This window comes from Scyliorhinus canicula, chromosome 10, assembly GCF_902713615.1.
Source record: "Scyliorhinus canicula chromosome 10, sScyCan1.1, whole genome shotgun sequence".
NCBI lineage: Eukaryota > Metazoa > Chordata > Chondrichthyes > Carcharhiniformes > Scyliorhinidae > Scyliorhinus > Scyliorhinus canicula.
The window spans coordinates 26913252-26930957 of NC_052155.1; the positions used below are offsets into that span (position 1 = coordinate 26913252).

The 17706-nt window shown below is 44.8% G+C and overlaps 1 protein-coding gene across 6 annotated transcripts in view; it reads right to left on the bottom strand.

Annotated features, from left to right (window-relative positions):
* Positions 1-7449: 7449 nt before the first annotated feature.
* Positions 7450-17706, bottom strand: part of LOC119972289 (solute carrier family 45 member 4-like) — an 88908-nt gene continuing 78651 nt past the window's right edge. For 5 of the 6 annotated variants that reach the window (XM_038808756.1, XM_038808752.1, XM_038808754.1 and 2 more), the window contains exons 6-8: positions 14882-14981; positions 11896-12107; positions 7450-11422 (exon numbers count right to left, since the gene is read on the bottom strand). In XM_038808756.1, the coding sequence (XP_038664684.1) occupies positions 11063-11422; positions 11896-12107; positions 14882-14981 (672 nt within the window). In that variant the 3' untranslated portion in view covers positions 7450-11062. The remainder of the gene's footprint in view (positions 11423-11895; positions 12108-14881; positions 14982-17706) is intronic. The other variant, XM_038808757.1, reaches the window with a different exon arrangement.

Genomic DNA, 17706 nt, shown 5'->3' on the forward strand with positions numbered 1-17706 from the left:
GCCTGAAAACTCGTACCCTTACAGGATGCCGCCTCTACACGCTCCCAAACCGACCCCTCCCCCACTACCCACTTCCTGACCATCGATATGTTGGCTGCCCAGTAATAATTAATAAAACTCTGGAGGGCCAAGCCCACCTCCCCGCGGCTCCGTTCCAGGAGTGCCTTCTTCACCCTCGGTGTTTTCCCAGCCCACACAAAACCCGAGATCGCCGCATTCATTTTCCAAAAAAAGGCCTTCGGGACAAAAATCGAGACACATGGGGAAAAAAACAGCAGTCTCGGAGGACTGTCATCTCCACTGTCTGCACCCTCCCCGCCAGTGTCAGTGGGAGCATGTCCCATCTGCGGAAATCCCTTTTCATCTGATCGACCGCTTTGCCCAGATTTAACTTGTGGAGCTGTCCCCAATCCTTAGCCACTTGGATCCCCAGATATCTAAAGCTCCTTCCCACCACCTTAAAAGGTAACTCCCTCAGTCTCCTTTCCTGCCCCCGCGCCTGAATCGCAAACACCTCACTCTTTCCCATGTTTAACTTGTCGCCTGAAAACCGCCAAATTCTTCCAGCGTCTCCATAATTCCAGCCACCCCCCCCCCCCCCCCCCCCAAACGGGTCTGTGATATAAAGCAGTAAATTGTCCGCGTAGAGTGAGACCCTGTGCTCCACTTCCCCTCTCACTATCCCCCCCCAAACATTCAATGACCTAAGGCCCATTGCCAGGGGCTCTATGCCCAGGGCAAACAGTAATGGGGAGAGGAGGCACCCCTGTCTTGTCCCCCTACAGAGACTAAAATATTCTGACCGGACCCGCTTGGTTCTTACATTCGCCACCAGAGCCTGGTATAGAAACCGGACCCAATCCACAAATCCCTGCCCAAACCCAAACCTGCCTAAAATATCCTATAGGTACTTCCACTCTACCCGGTCAAAGGCCATTTCTGCATCCATAGCTACTACCACCTCAACCTCACACCCCTCCGCTGGCATTATTATAACATTCAGGAGCCGTCTAATGTTGGACGTCAGGTGCCTGCCCGTCACAAAACCCGTCTGGTCCTCCCCGATTACCTCCGGGACATAATCCTCTATATGTGTGGCCAAGATCTTTGCCAGCAATTTAGCGTCTACGTTCAAAAGAGAAATCAGCCTGTACGATCCACAGCTGTCCGTGTCTTTGTCCTGCTTCAAGATGAGAGAGATTGGTGCCTGAGACAGCAATGGGGGCAGCACTCCCAGCTCCTTAAGACTCGTTAAAGGCCTTAACCAGGAGCGGCCCCAGTAACCCAGAATTTCTTTTATAAAACTCCACTGGGTACCCATCAGATCCCGGGCCTAACCCGATTGCTTCGTCCCCAACCCGTCTATCACCTCCCTGATCTAGTCTCAGACCCAGAACCGTATTAAAATCCCCCCCCCCTCCCATAATCAGCCGGTGTGAGTCGATGTCCGGAATCTTCCTCAGCACCCTCCTGACAAACACGACATTATCCAAGTTTGGGGCGTATATATTGACCAACACCACTGCCATTCCCTCCAGCTGCTCGCTAACCATAATAAATCTACACTCTGGGTCTGCCTCGATCTTCCCCACCTCAAATGCCACCTCTTTATTAACCAGGATTGCCACCTCCCCTTGTTTTAAAGTCCAATCCCGAATGGAACAACCCATCCCTTCTTCAGTCTAACTTGGTCTCCCAGCTTCAAGTGCATCTCTTGCAACATGGCCACGTCCGCCTTCAGCTGTCTCAGGTGTGCGAACACACGGGGCGCGATTCTCCCGAGTTACGAAAAATCGGGAAGCTGGCATCAAAAACGGGCGCGTTTGACGCCAGCCTCCGCCCCCCCGACCAGGAACCGATTCTGCTCCCCGGTCGGGGCTAGCATCGCGCGGCCGTGAACTCCGGCATCGCGGGCTTAACGAATTTCGTTAAGCCTGCTAGCCAGTTAGCGACGGCTGACGTGTCAGATGACGTCAGCCGCGCATGCGCGGATTGGACGACTCCAACCCGCGTGTGCGCGGATGGCGTCATCACGCATATGCGTGAAACCCGCGCATGCGCGGGCCGGTATGCCCCTCAGCCGCCCCGCGAATGGATCCAGCGGGGCGGCGGAGGGAGAAAGAGTGCGCGGGTTAAGTACCCGCTGCCCGCGATCGGTGGGCACCGATCGCGGGCCCATGGCACCCTTGGCACAGCCGTGGTACGGCCGTGCCAATCGGTGCCATGGTTCCCCAGATCGGGACTTTACGGCCGTTTTTACGAACGGTCAGACCAGGTGTGTTTTACGTTCATAAAAACGGCCGTAAAGGCCTTGGAAATCGGCCCATCGCCCAGGGGAGAATCGCTGCTCGCCGTAAAAAAACAGCGAGCAGCGATTCGTGTCGGGGGGCGGGCGTGGGGGGGGGGGGGGGGGGGGAGAATAGCGGGAGGGCGTCGGACCAGCGTGTCCGTAAAATTTTACGCCGCCCTCTATTCTCCGATTTTTCGTAAGTGCGGAGAATTGCGCCCACGGGCTCTTTTGACCGGCCCATTCAGGGGATATATTTTGGTTGAGTCATTAACTATTTTGAGAAATGCCTGCCATTTGCTGATCAACCGCCTTTCTTGTTCCTCTTTCTCCCAATCCACTCTAACCAACCCAACACTGCCCTCATGCCTTCATAATGACCCTTATTTAAGTTTGGCACAGTTGTTTCTGAGCCAAGTTTCTCACTTTCAAATTTAATGCCAGTTATACCATGTTATGATCACCTCCCTCATTCCACATGACCAGATCCAAAATAACCTGAACCCTGGTTGGATCCACAATGTATTTGTTAGAGGGAAACTCTTTTCTCGACTGCATGGAGTTGGAAACATTGCGTTTATTCGGAATTGCTGTGTGCACACAGGAGAGGCAAGTTCTGCTGCTATCCTTAGCTCGCAAGACAGCTTTGATCACATTCAGGGTTACATGCATATATGTTTAAAGCCCTTTCAGAGTTATAGGTAGGCATTGACGTCATTGATTTATTCCAAACAATACAAGGTGATCAGTAGGCATATTTTCCTGGGACCCTTAATGGGACAACGATTTACTAATACAATGCATCTTTACAATTTCCCGGATCCTATTCAAAATATTCCCCTTGACCTGAACTCCTTGATGGGATGTTAATGTGTTTTTATTCCCTGCTCTGGGTTGGACAATAAATCTCCTACAGCCAGGCTGGAGCCATGGTTTCTGTGACATGGGTCCCCATTCTTATTTAACACCATGTTGGATGATTGAATTATCTCGAGTGCAGGTGACTTTTCTTTAAGGTTCAACAATTTAACCTCATGCCTACTGGTTTTCGCCTTGACATGTGCTTTCAAATCTGGAACATCTTTATTATTACTTATATCAATTCTTTAATACGAAAGCAATTTCGTCCGCTAACAATATTGGTTTAGAAAACTCCCGAAAACACTGAATTCTTCCTCATGGCTACTTCCACTGATTTGATTTTCCCAATCTACATGAAGATTAATGTCACCCATGATTTAAGTAATGCCTTTTTTTATATGCCTTTATTATCTTCTGATTTATTCTCTGGCTGACAGTGTAGCTACTGTTTCTGGGCTTGTAGACTACTCCCACCAGTGCCTTCTTCCCCTTGTTATTTCTTACCTCCACCCATTTGGATTCTACATCTTCCAATCCAAGATTACTTCTTACAATTGTTCCATCTCGTATAACAAAGCTACCCCACCATTCTGTCCTTCCTGTCTGTCCACATGAAAAGTCACATACCCTTGAACATTTAGTTTCCAGTTTTGATCTCCCTCTCACCACGTCCCTGTATTGGCTGTAAGATCATACCCATCAACCTCAATTTGTGCTGTTAATTCATTTATTTTGTGCCGAATGTGAGGTACATTTTAAATATAGAACCATTATTTTTGCCTAGTTACCATTTTTTCTCTTTTTGACCCTATTTGGTGCTGTTATTTATGTTTGCACACACTGTGCCTTCCTGTCACACGCTGGGTATCATTACCGAAATAGCTGCCCTGTAATGCTGTCATATCCTTTTGCCATTCATTCCAGTTCTGCCTGAGCCCTTGATGCCACACTCGGTCAAATGCTGCGTTGATGTCAAGGGCAGTCACCCTCACCTCACACAGGAGTTGAACATTAGTAAGTGCTGCTTGATAGCATTATTGATGACCTCTTGAATAACTTTATTGATGATTGAGGGTAGACTGAAGGGTGGTAATTGGCCAGGTTGGATTTAGATGGAAAATAGGAGGCTGTCTACCATTCGAGCCTGCTCTGCCATTAATTTTTTTTAAATAAATTTAGAGTACCCAATTCATTTTTCCAATTAAGGGGCAATTTAGCGTGGCCAATCCACCTACCCTGCACATCTTTTGGTTTGTGGGGTGAAACCCACGCAAACACGGGAACTGAAAATGGTGGGTTGTGAACTTCAGGCGGTATGACTGACGAAGGATGGTTGGTTGGCAAAAATTAGTCCCGGGCAAAAAAGTTTGAAAAACACTACCGTAGAGTGAATTGAATTGGCTGAAGACTGGCATGTGATGAATTATACACTTGGACTTTTTGAAAATGCTTCAACCTGGTCTTTTGCACGGATGTGCTGGGCTCCCCAATCATTGATGGGGATATTTGTGGAACCTCCTCCATTGAATTGTTTGCCAACCACCATTCATGACTGGATGTGGTAGGACTGCAGGGCTTAGATCTGATCTGTTGGTTATGGAATTGCTTTTCCCTGCTGCTTGGCATGCGGATAGGCCTGTGTAAGTATCTTCACCAGGTTGACCCCTCATTTTTAGGTATGCCTGGTGTTGCTCCTGGCATGACCTCCTGCACTCTTCGTTGTGGTTGTGTACATTGCCCTCTTGCCCGTCTGTGCTTCCTCCCAAGTAGTGTTCAACATGGACAAGTACTGATTCTTCAGCTGAGAGGTATGTGTTAATTACTCGGCCTTCTTGCATGAGACGTCATTCAGTGTGGAATTGATGTTGAGGACCCGCAGTGTAACTCCCTCCTGCTGGTATATCGCTGCCATCTCTGAAGGGTTTGTCTAAGGTGGTTGGTGGTGTCTGGGACATTATCCAAAGTATGATTCCGTGAGGATTATTAGTCAGGGAGTTGCTTGATAGCTTTCCCTATTTCCGCACAAGCCCCTCCAGGTTATTAAGGGCATTGCAGTGTCATTTCCAGTGCCCTGGTTGACTCCCCGGTGTTCTTTCCAGTTTCATTTACTATTGACGTTTTAGTGGTTTGATTCAACAGCATGGGGTTGCAATCTATTTCAGTGGGCTTTGCAAGTCAACCACTTGGTGTGGGTTTAATAGTCACCTATAGGCCAGACCAAGTAAGGATGGCAGACTCCCTAATTAGTGAACCAAGTGGATTTTTACAACAATCAACTATGGTTTCGTGGTCACTATTTAACTTTGAATTCAATAAAAATGTGGAATTAAACTCCACAACACATCGGTGGCATGTGAGCTAATAAAGAACCGGCAGCTCAGTGAATGAGGAAGGTTCTAACAGAAATGGGTGTCTTAAAGGAGAAGAGGGAATCGGAAGTACAAGTTGTCTTAAAGTCCAAGGAAAAGATTTGAGGATGGGTTACAAGTTGGAATAAGATAAAGAGGGCAGAACCATTTAAGCAAGGAGGTTTGAGAATTTAAAATCTGAGAGTCAATGTCAGAGATTGAGATTAAAGGTTGCCAATGTTTTGGATGAGCTGAATTTTATGGAGGTTGGCTAGGAGAGCATTTAAATAGCTAAGGCTCAAGCTGCAAAAGCATAAACGAGGGAAGGATAGACAAATACGATACACCAACATTACATGGAAAGAATGCAAGCATAGATTAATGAAATGTTTTGGTCCTACATAATATTACTGGACAAGGCTTTTGACAAAGAATCCCTAAAAGATTGGATAGAGAAGTTGTAGATTGAGGGAGCGGGGGGGGGGGGGGGGATCTGGCAGCAGGCCAGTGTGTTTTCAGGAAAGGGGCTTTTAAGTATGTCAGTCCAGGGAGGGGAGTTTTTAGGGGGGGGGGGGGGCGAGGATCACTAGATTGAAAGTCTTTTTAACTCTCACAATAAAGGTTTAAAATAATAACAGGTTTAGACTGTGTCTGCACAAAGCCAATTTGAATTAGAAAGGTTATGGGGGGGGGGGGGGGGGGTATAGCTTTGGTGTCATCAGGTGGTTTTCCATAGATTTCATAGAATTTACAGTGCCACAGTGCTGAGGGAGGCCATTCAGCCCATCGATTCCACACCAGCCCTTGGGAAGAGCACCCTACCCAAGCCCATACCTCCACCCTAACCCCGTAACCCCGCCTAACCTTTTTTTGGACACCAAGGCCAATTTAGCATAGCCTATCCCCCTAACCTGCACATCTTTGGATTGTGGGAGGAAACGGGAGCTCCCGGAGGAAACCCACGCATACATAAGCAGAACGTGCAGACCCCGCACAGTGACCCAAGCCGGGAATCGAACCTGGGACCCTGGAGCTGTGAAGCAACTGTGCTAACCACTATGCTGCCATGTTGCCCTGCTCATTGAGCTTCAGAACAACTTCCTAGTTTGTGCACTGGTGGGAATTCATCAGACATTCAAAAGGACAGCAAAGACTTTGTGTAAAGCAGAGTGAGATTTCTGACCCCTGTGGAAGGAAATTCACTGCTAGCCAATTTGCTTGGCTGGCAGCTCTAACAGGTTGTGGCTACAGCTGCTGGGACTGCAAAGATCAAAGATGGATACTGGACCTGGGCATGTCCATTCCCCAGCTTATTATGGCAGTGGAGGCAGATTGAGATCCTCAAATGGCCACTGAGGCGCCTCAATAGGCCTAAAGGTGGGAGGCTAGTGCATGCCTTATCCACTCATTTTATGTGTCACATCCTCCACTCCCCCAAAAAGAGGCAAATACGGTTCCAATCTGGTGACTTGATCCTTTACAAGATACAAAACTGAAGCTAACAGAACACAGGATGAGGAAGATACTAGTGAAGGGGAAAGAGAGGACAGGGGAGAAGAGATAGAATACAGAAAACAACTCAAAGAACAGATATGAATCATTAATTACTGCAGCAATTTAAAGCAAAATTGAATGGCAAGTAACACTGTTGCAATCATGGTGCTCATAATAAACCAAATGGAAGCAGTCAATATTTACAATCTGAACTTCTGACAGCCTGCAAATCATTCCAGATTATATGGTACAGAGTTTAAAGTTGATGGGGCAATTTGAGTTTTATATTCAGGGCACGTCCAGTACCACGTCATTGCACAATACAATTGGTGCTTCACTGACAAATTTGATTGAGTTGTCACTTACAGATCAGTAACTCTATTTTAAGGTGAATCTGCATTCAACAAGAGATCTAACAAGCATAAGGAGCCACACTGCAGTAAAGAGCACAGACAAAAATAATTTCTGAATTTTTTTATTCTTCATGAAAGAGAATATATTGAAACACTATATATATGGAAGAATAGAATTTGTCTAAATTTCTTTTAAAATCAATTGACTAGCAGTTAAAATGGAAAGTGCCGAACAAAGTCACTGTTTCATGCAATGACTCATTTTAAATCCTTCCAACAAAAAAAGCTTGAAAATATAGAAATAAAGTCTATGCCATTAAGTCACTCATATCTATCTTCTTCTTTGCTTCCTTCCCTTTTAAAAACTAAAGCATGTGTTTAACACATTTAATATTTCCACTCAGCAAGAGCTACTAGTGCCCCAACTTAATAAGTTGATTAAAAAAGCAGTCGTCTTTTGGCCAGTTCACTACGGAACCATATTTTAAATTAGATGCTTTTGTATAACCATTGGTATAAATTGGAGGCATTTGATGTGTTTCCTCCACTATTCCATCCAAGTACAGTTCAATAATTACAAGGTGACAGCCTCCTAAAACCATGGATCTATTAATATAGACAATTTTGGTAAATCTTTAAATACACAGAAAAGAAACACCAGGTACATGCTGTGCAAATTTGGAGCAATCACTGTCATTTTGGCATATTTCAGTTGTTGATGGGTGAAATGCAAGATCTTTTCTGCATGTCAACAAAAACTAGCAAGCATCCAGGCCATTCTCCACAATTGAGGATTTTTAAAAAAAACAGAGACATGCTAAAAGTACAATTGCTTTAGCTGTAGATCTGAATGTGTAGAACAGAAGAAACATATTTGCAACCTGTTCACAAAAGTTATACATTGATCATTGTCAACTGGGCACATCTTACAAGTGGTTGTGACCAAGCACAATTTTTTGTATTAAATAAAGTGACAAGTTCATTAAAACAAATTAAGCTTCTGGTCATTATCAATATAAATAAATTTAAACTTGTAAAGTTGCCTCCCCTCCCCCGCCCACCCCCCCAACCCACACTGACACAAAACAGATGTCACAACAAATTGCACTGAGTGTTCATAAAATACTACACATTCCATTATCTTCATCCTCAAAGTTTGTTATAGTATTTCTGTTTGAACAGTTAGTAGTTTCACTTTTGCTGGGCATGGGTTAGCCATAGAACAACTCTTGACAAGTTCAGAAAATCAAATACCATTACATTTTGATTTTTTCCTGTACAAATATAAAAACGAAATTTGAAACTTTAAAAATTCTCGAGGATCACAATAACTCAAATATAAACTGCACCCAACATAAGCTGACATTTTGTTTGAATGTATCTGCCAAGTTCAGTAGTATTTTAAAATGCAAAAAAATCACAATAAAATTGTAAAATAAATAGGACCTTGGAGAAGTCTTTCTTGATACAGAATTGTGTGCAATTTTTCTGTTGGATTGCCATAAGCATTGAAAGAACCAAGCAAGCATACTACATTCAGAGTTTGCTTTAGTAGTCAACATCATGATGGTACTGAACCAATGTGTTGAACTGTAGAATTTTTGCAAAGTCCCTTCCTTTGTTATTTATCCATGTCTATTTGCTTTGGCTAGATGATGCTTTTGTTCCAAACACATGTCCTTGCTCTGCATCCACACTTCAAGTATTAATAATGGATTTTTGATGGAACTCAATAGATTTTACATACAATGCCATTATTATTTTCCTGGTGATGACACAGCACAGTTTCTTCATGCATTCAGAAGTCTATTTTACAGCAAAGGTAGATAGATAAATTATTGCAATATTGGTTTGATTCGTCTGCACGCAACAAAACAAAAACCCAGTGGTTAGTCTCAGTTTTTCCCCCTTTCTCGGCACATTGGTTTCACAATCTAAAAGCCAGGCTGAATACAGTACAGACTAATCCTGGAAATATCAGGACCTTTGATAAGTTGTTCTCTTCTCACTTCAACATTAAATGTTTTTGTGCAACAGAAATTATATGCTGCATTTTTGCTGTCCTTTCCTGATATTAACAGGCAAACTTTGAGCCAGCTCAGAATTCTATCTGTAAAAGCAGACCATTTGTCGTTTCAGGCTTCTTTGGCCCCAGCTCAATTTTCAAAAGACTGAACATTCATCCTAATTGTTGCTAAAATGTGTTTTCCATAGGTGTAATTTCAGGTGTTCAAAACTTCCCTCCACAGTAGATGATTTGCTAACCTGCTACTTCAAGGTTAGAGTGCTGGGACCTCCAAGTAAAAATGCCTCAGAGTTGCAATCTCAAACAACATTAAAGCTCTGAGTCCACACTGGGAGAGGTGAAGCGGCTCTGGCAGTCTGAATGGTGGAAGTTTGTTTCTGCAGAGCAAAAACTACCTGGGATCAGTCCCATCTTGTAGAAATCTCTCTCTTCATCAAAAAACAACTATGAAAAAATAGAGTCTTGGATGAAAGAGGAAAAATATATAATTGGACCATATAAAACACAGCCATAGACCTCGCAAAGCAGACTACAGGATGTTCAGCACGAAAGATAGTGGATACTTTACATAAATCAGAGAGGATCTTTTATGAATTTGAAGCCATTTGTATTTTCAGGACAAGTTCTCCATTTAGTCTTTGCAGATTTAATCAATTATGTTCAGATGTTTGTTCTTCACTTATTCAGCTGAAGGTATTAAACAAATCAACATAAAGTTGGCATTAAAATATAAAATTGTTTGAAAAATCTCAAACGAAGGCAAACCTGGACAGTTGCTATCTAAAACAAATAAGGTACTGATTGGATAGGTTCAAATTACAAGAGGCCAACATTCTAGTTGGACACAAGACAAGAGTTCTTGGATATTTAATCATGGCTTATTATACTAAATTTTATCTTGTCTATCCATTTTAAATAGCTTACCACAACAGTTAAAAGGTAAAGTCAATTAATCATGTGCATCTGATATGAGAAAATTATGAGAACATTTGGTCACTCACTTCTTCCCAATTTTATAGGGCCATGAACATCTTTGCTCATCCTACCGGAATGAGAATAGAAAATGTAAAAGGAATAACATTTTGCATAATGAAGTTTGAAAATAAATTTTAGTTGCCCAGGAAAATAGACTATTACTGATATTTTAGTGTGGACATGATCAATGGCATCCTTCTGGTCAAAATTACCATTTCAATATTCCACTTATAAGATAGGCCAATTTTTCTTTTCAGGAATATCAGCAGTATAAATGGAGACTTTTTGAAGTGGCTTTTTAGGAACTTGATTGCTGCAGCAAAATAGAAAATCTTTACTAGCTACAAAATGCTTTGTTTGTGCAGTAGATCAAGGCGATTTGTTTTTTTGAATGGACCAAAAATCTGTCTATTTACTTGGTGCCTCAATGTAGCCTTTGGTACATAAAAGCAGCAAAATATTCTGAAAATGTTCACTGTTAAAACATTTTTTAAAATGTTGCTTATTGTGAATCGCACCATTTTGTCTTGTAGTACATGCTACCAAATTGCAGGCGCAGACTTTTACCAGGACCTAATGTGGTTAGCTGTTACTCTCTTCTCCATCCCATCCCCCTGCCCACGCACGCACACAATGTGGATTAAGAAGAAAATAGAGCACAGGAAATTTGTTGTGCATTTCTGATCAGATTTCTGGAATGTCTTGCTAATGCATTAGTTCACAGAGCCGATTCGATCTCCACTTCAGAGATGGTGCCTTTACGAGTCAGCTTCAAAACAACTGGCTTCTCTGCATTTTTCCCTCTACTTTCTGAAGACGCCATAAGAGTCTCTCTATTCTCCTCCTCCCCTGGATTTACTCGATTCTCAGGATATATGACAAGAAATAGGGCAGACAAAAAGCCAAGAAATGAACCAATTGATGCCACAATTGGGATTACACGAACTGAACCAACGGCTTCCACCACACCGCCCAGTGCTGATGCGACCAGTATTTGGGAAATATAAACTTGACAAGATAGGATCGCACAATCTATACCAAAGCCCCTCTTGGAGTTTCCAGGACTGTGATTTCTATACTGCAAAACAAAATTTTAAAAAGTTTGACTCGACTAGAAAATGAAAATCAACATACAATACTCAGCAATTATAAAATTAAAAATTGGGAACAGAAAGCCAAATATATCAAAAGTACTGGATGGTACTCGAGCCCAAATGAAGAAGCAAGACGGAAATTTAGGATTAGTGAGTTTTTGGACATTTAAGAGTGTGCCATCAGAGTTTGTTCTGCCTTTCATGGTTCATTTAAGTCACAGGTTCAAATGTTCAATCTATTCAGTGCAGCTCAATGGGAGAAATGTGTCCCGTTACAGCATAACACCTGGATTTACTCCTGGAGTAAGGATTATCGGTTCCCAAATTTGATAATTACAGAGTAATTTGAAACCCACCTTTAGTCTACATCATTTTAGAAATAATTTCTGCTACCAAGTATTGCAGTTTTAAACTTACGTTAACAAAAATAAAAGGAAATCTCAAAAATATGGCTTACCGTTTTCATTTCATGGTATTGTCCAAGAAGAGCATAAGGACAGTAAGAGATACTCATGGATACTATTCCCATTGTACTGATCATTATCATTGCCACGTATACATTTGGAAAAATAGCCATCACTGCAGTACCAATTGAAAATCCCAGCGTTCCCAATATGTAGATAACCTTAATGCTCAAATCATAGTTGTCCAGGTACTTTTGCAAAATGGCTGCCAGGAAAAGAAAATCAATATTTATGATCCAAATCAGCGATTTACTGAGATACTTTTATAAAATTAAATGGAAAGAATGGATTTTAATCAAGAACTAATAACATCTTGAAATAGTTGAAATCACTAATTTCCCAGAAAGTAATAATTTCTTTAGTCTAACATTCTAACATGTAAACTGAGCTCTCCCGATTTGTGCACATCCTCAACAGGGTCAAAGAACAGAGAAATTGCAGTAACCTACTTCCTTTGCACATATCAATTTAATAATAATCATCATTTTTATTATTGTCACAAGTAGGCTTACATTAACACTGCAACGAAGTTACTGTGAAAATCCCCGAGTCGCCACATTCCGGCGCCTGTTCGGGTACACTGAGGGAGAATTCAGAATGTCCAATTCACCTAACAACACGTCTTTCAGGACTTGTGGGAGGAAAGAGGAAACCGGAGGAAACCCATGGGGTGAAACCCACACAAACACGCGGAGAATGTGCAAACTCCACATGGACAGTGACCCAGAGCCGGGATCAAACCTGGGACCTCGGCGCCGTGAGGCACCAGGGTTAACCCACTGCGCCAACGTGCTGCCACTAAATTTATTTTATGAGCTTGAGTAGCAATTAGCACACTCTGGATTGTTCAGCAAGCGCTGCTCAATTGTGGAATCACATCCAACAGTACACATTTTGTTTTGGGTTTTGCTACTGGGCTGGTGGAATACAGTCTGTTCTCGGCCTAATCTAAACAGCCGATGGAGCATGGGGAGCAGTTACTTGCCCATTACACTGTGGCAATGCAGTGGACAGAATTGACTTGTCAACCAATCAGCACCCTTTTCTTCTTTTTGATGAATTCTGATCATTTCAAATTTGGTAGTTTTACATTTGGTCTGTTGAGGGCAAGCTGAAAAGCTTTGCAACATGTCTCTTTTTTCAACAACATTTTACCCCACAACATATGGAGATGCTTTATCCAGTATAATTTCTAAAACATCTTACTCAATTGGAAAGTTCAGCAGTTCTTTAATGATGGACACTTCATCGTTAACACCTTTATCACGGTGTGTTTGAACATGGGCCTTACACTAAACACCCGCAAGACAAAGGTCCACCACCAAACTGCTCCTGCTACATCGCACTGATCCCCATCCCCGTCCATCAAAATCCACAACGAGACCATGGACAATGTGGACCACTTTCCTTGCCTTGGGAGCCTTCTGCCAACAAGAGAAGACATTGATGAAGAGGTTTAACATCACCGGTCAGCGTCACCTGAGGAAGAGTGTGGTTGAAGACCAGTAACTCAGACCCAGCACCAAGCTCATGTTCTACAGAGCAAGATGTGCTTTATGTACAGCAGGCATCTCAAAACCCTGAAATGCCACCAGTATGGCCTCTGTAAAAGTTCCTGCAAGTCCATTAGTAGGATAGGTGAATCAACTTTCGTGTTCTCACTCACGCCAACATCCTGATTATCTAAGCTTCAACTGTGCTGGACAGGCATCCGCATGCCTGACACGTGACTCCCAAATCAAGCTTCAACATGGCAAACAATCCCCAGGTGGGCAGAGGGAACTCTTCAAAGACAACCTGGTCTAACCTGGAATACCTTGCCCAAGACCGCCTTAAGTGGAGGAAAAGCATCCAAAGAGGAACTGAACACCAAGTTTCATCGCCTCAAGTAAGCTGAAGGGCCGACAGTGAAAACAACGCATGATAACCCATGTACTTGACCTCTAATCACCATCTGACCTGCCTATGACAGACTGTAGGTTGCGCATTGGACTCCTCAGTCACCTGGCAACGTACTTTTAGTGGGGAAGCAAGTAACCCTCGATCCCGATGGACTGCTCAAGAAGGATGGACACTTCAGATGTACCACATAAGCAACAAGTGTCCTGGCTCTCCGAGAAGGATTATGCACTCCCATCCCACTACTCTAGAATTTCATTTAATCTTCAGATTCCTTGTTATTTTTTATTTATTCTTCTTTGCTCTTTATTTATTATTGTCACAAGTAGGCTTACATTAAAACTGCAATGACATTACTGTGAAAATCCCCTAGTCGCCACATTCCGGCGCCTGTTCGGGTACACGGACAGAGAATTCAGAATGTCCAAATTACCCAACAGCATGTCTTTCGGGACTGTGGGAGGAAACCGGTGCACCCGGAGGAAACCCAGGCAGACACGGGGAGAACATGCATTCTGCATTATAGCTACAGCTATGAAATAAAGAGACCCAGACTATCCAAATTCAGAAACTGTATGGAAAATAAACACTCACGCTAATGAATTAGAGCAGTGAATTTACACTGGTTTAGTACTTGGCAGCTCTTTGCACCAAATTGGCCCATGATGCTCTAAAAATCAAACCTCCTTGTTCATTGTTACATTAAAACATTCTCTTTAAAAACACATGTTTTTATGGCTCCCAAAAGGAGTATTACACACACACGGACAATCTACTGTGCAGTTATGAAAACATTTGGATAGGATTGTGTCACTACTGAAGAGTACAACAACTAATCTCCGTTCATGACCTGCATATCGTTGCTTTGTGACCTTTCACCTACAGCTAAAGCATTTTTCTTTCCACACTGAGAGCAGTCTACAACCACATGAAGTATTAAAATGTTATTTTAACTCAGTACCTAGTATAATGATACAATTGATTGCGGTACATGTGCAGGAAAACTTTGGCTTTGACGCAAGAACTTGATTTTATGGTAAACTTCTGCTTGGTTCTGGCACAGTTAGCCTCGATACTAACCTGAACAGATAGCAGCAGTAACAGCATAAATAACAAGTCCCCAGCACCCCATCTGTACACCAGTGTTATAGTTCCAGAGCTCAGTAGAATTGGAAGGACCCTGAGAAAAGTCAAGAATTTTGATTAGGCCAACATGAACACTAGTGATAATTTGTGTTATTAAAATTTCAACACACTCCTGTTTCATGGTGGTGGGTGGGAGAACAGAGAACAAAAAAAGGAGAAAATGAATGAATGCTAGAGACAGGCAATGGTTGAACAATGTGGAACTTTCAGAGGATTCTGCTTTAAGCAAGTTTGATTATCAGTTGGGACCAACATTTTGAGTATGGCTAAATCCTAACAGGATTACATTTTGTATTCTCTATTTATAACGAGTTAATGTTCATTCAATGTTTTTATTGATTTTCACGTTTTCTGTTTCACATTTCAGTTCGTAAGTTAAATTACAAGTTGCAGACTTCCGGTGGCGGCGATGCGGAGCTAAGCTGCACGTTCGGCAGCTCCCGCTTTTTTTGGACTTTCGAGCCCGCAACGGCGCTGTTTTGACTTTCCCCCGGGGGGAAACACAGCCAGTGTGCCCAGCGGCTGGACTGGACTCACAGTGGAGCGGTCCAAAAGTCGGCTTTGCAGCAGAAGGCGAGAGGCAGAAAAAACAAGATGGCGGCAGGCGGGGAAGCAGCAGCAGCATGGCAGCAGTGGGCGCGGGAGCAGCAGGAGCTGCCTCAGCGCTCCTTCAAGGAGCTCAAAGCTGAGATCTTGGAGCCGTTTAAGGTCTCGCTGGACAAGCTGGTGGCGACTCAAGACGGCCCAGGCCATGGAGATTCGGAAGCTGCAGCAAAAGGCTTCGGACAACGAGGATGAGCTTTTGGGCCTGGCAGTGAAAGTGGAGTCGCACAAGGCACTGCACAAGAAATGGCTGGCGAGGATGGAGGAGATGGAGAACCGCTCCCGCCGGAAGAATCTGCGGATTTTGTGCCTCTCGGAGGGGCTGGAAGGCTCGGATTTGGGGACCTATGTGGTCCTAATGTTGAACTCGCTGATGGGTGCGGGGTCGTTTCATGGTCCCCTGGAGCTGGAGGGCGCCCATCGAGTGCTGCAGCGGAAGCAGAGGCCGAACGAGCCGCCCAGGGCGGTACTGGTCCGTTTCCACTGCTTGGTCGACCGGGAGTGCGTGTTGAGATGGGCGAAGGAGAGGAGCAGCAGGTGGGAGAACACGGATATTAGGATTTATCAGGACTGGAGCGCGGAGGTGGCGAAGAGAAGGGCTGGCTTCAATTGAGCGAAGGGAGTGCTTTATAGGAAGGGGGTGAAGTATGGCCTTCTACAGCCGGCTCGCCTCCGGGACAACAAGGACCGCCAGCTCTATTTTGACTCTCTGGAGGAGGCCTGGGCTTTTGTCCAGGCTGAGAACTTGGACTCGAACTGAGGACTGGGGGAAAATGTACTTTGTTTGGAGGCTTTGCCCTCCTGGGTATCCTGTTGTTTATATTGGCTGTGTTTGCTGATTGATGTTGCCTGTTCGTTTTCACTATTTTGGTTTTATCGGGGTTGTTTTCTGGGCTGTTGTTTATTTACTGTGGCGTTTTTTTTTGTTTTGTCCACTGGTGGGTTGGGGAGTAGTTTGGGGTCCCGATGGGTCATGTGTCCGTCTTTTTCCCGCGTGTTGGGTTGAGGGGCGGAGCTCGGGTTGGAAGCGCGGGCTTTCTTCCCGCGCTGGAGGAATTGGGGGCGGGGTCGGCGCTGGTAGGGAGGGATTAGCAGCTGTGTTGCGTCGGGGGGGGGGGGGGGGGGGGTCGTGGTTATGGCGGGAGTAGCCGGGGTCAGCAGTAGTCAGCTGACACACGGAAGCACAATGTTAGGGGTAACGCGGCTAGGGGGGGCCCTAGCTTGGGGGGGGGGGGGGGGGGGGTACCGGGTTGTTGCTGCAGGGACTGTGAAGGAATGGATGGTGAAGGGGGGGTTGGGAGGGGGGTCTGCCACCTTGGGGAGCGGGCTTGGGGGGTTGCCTGGCGGGTTGAGGAAGAGCTATGGCTGATCGGCGTAGGGGGAGGCGGATGGCCCCCCGGGTTCGGCTGGTCACATGGAACGTGAGGGGGCTGAATGATCCCGGGTCGTGGCTCACTTGAGGGGGTTGGGAGCAGATGTGGCTATGCTCCAGGAGACGCACCTCAGGGTTATGGATCAGGTGAGGCTAAGAAAAAGTTGGGTGGGACAGGTGTCTCACTCGGGGCTTGATGCGAAGAACCGTGGGGTGGCAATTTTGGTCGGTAAGAGCCTGTCTTTCGTCGCGTCCAAAATGGTGGGGGATAGTGCAGGTAGATATGTGATGGTGAGTGGGAGACTTCAGGGGGAGCGGGTGGTCTTGGTTAATGTCTATTCCCCCAACTGGGACGATACAGGCTTCATGCGGCGAATGCTGGGCCTGATCCTGGACCTGGAGACAGGGGGATTGATCCTGGGTGGGGGCTTAAACACGGTGCTGGATCCGGCTCTGGACCGCTCGAAGTCTAGGATGGGCAGGAGGCCGGCAGCGACCTCGGTGCTGAGGGGGTTCATGCATCAGATGGGCGGGGGGTTGGACCCTTGGAGGTTTTTGGAGCCGGGGGGTAGGGAGTTCTCCTTTCTCTCCCATGTTCATAAGGCGTACTCCCGGATTGATTTTTTTGTGCTTAGCAGGGTGCTAATCCTGAGAGTAGTGGGGGCAGAGTATTCGGCGATAGCCATTTCTGATCATGCCCCACATTTAGTGGATCTGGAGCTGGGGGAGGGGAAGGATCAGCGCCCGCTGTGGAGGCTGGATGTGGGGATTTTGGCAGAGGAGG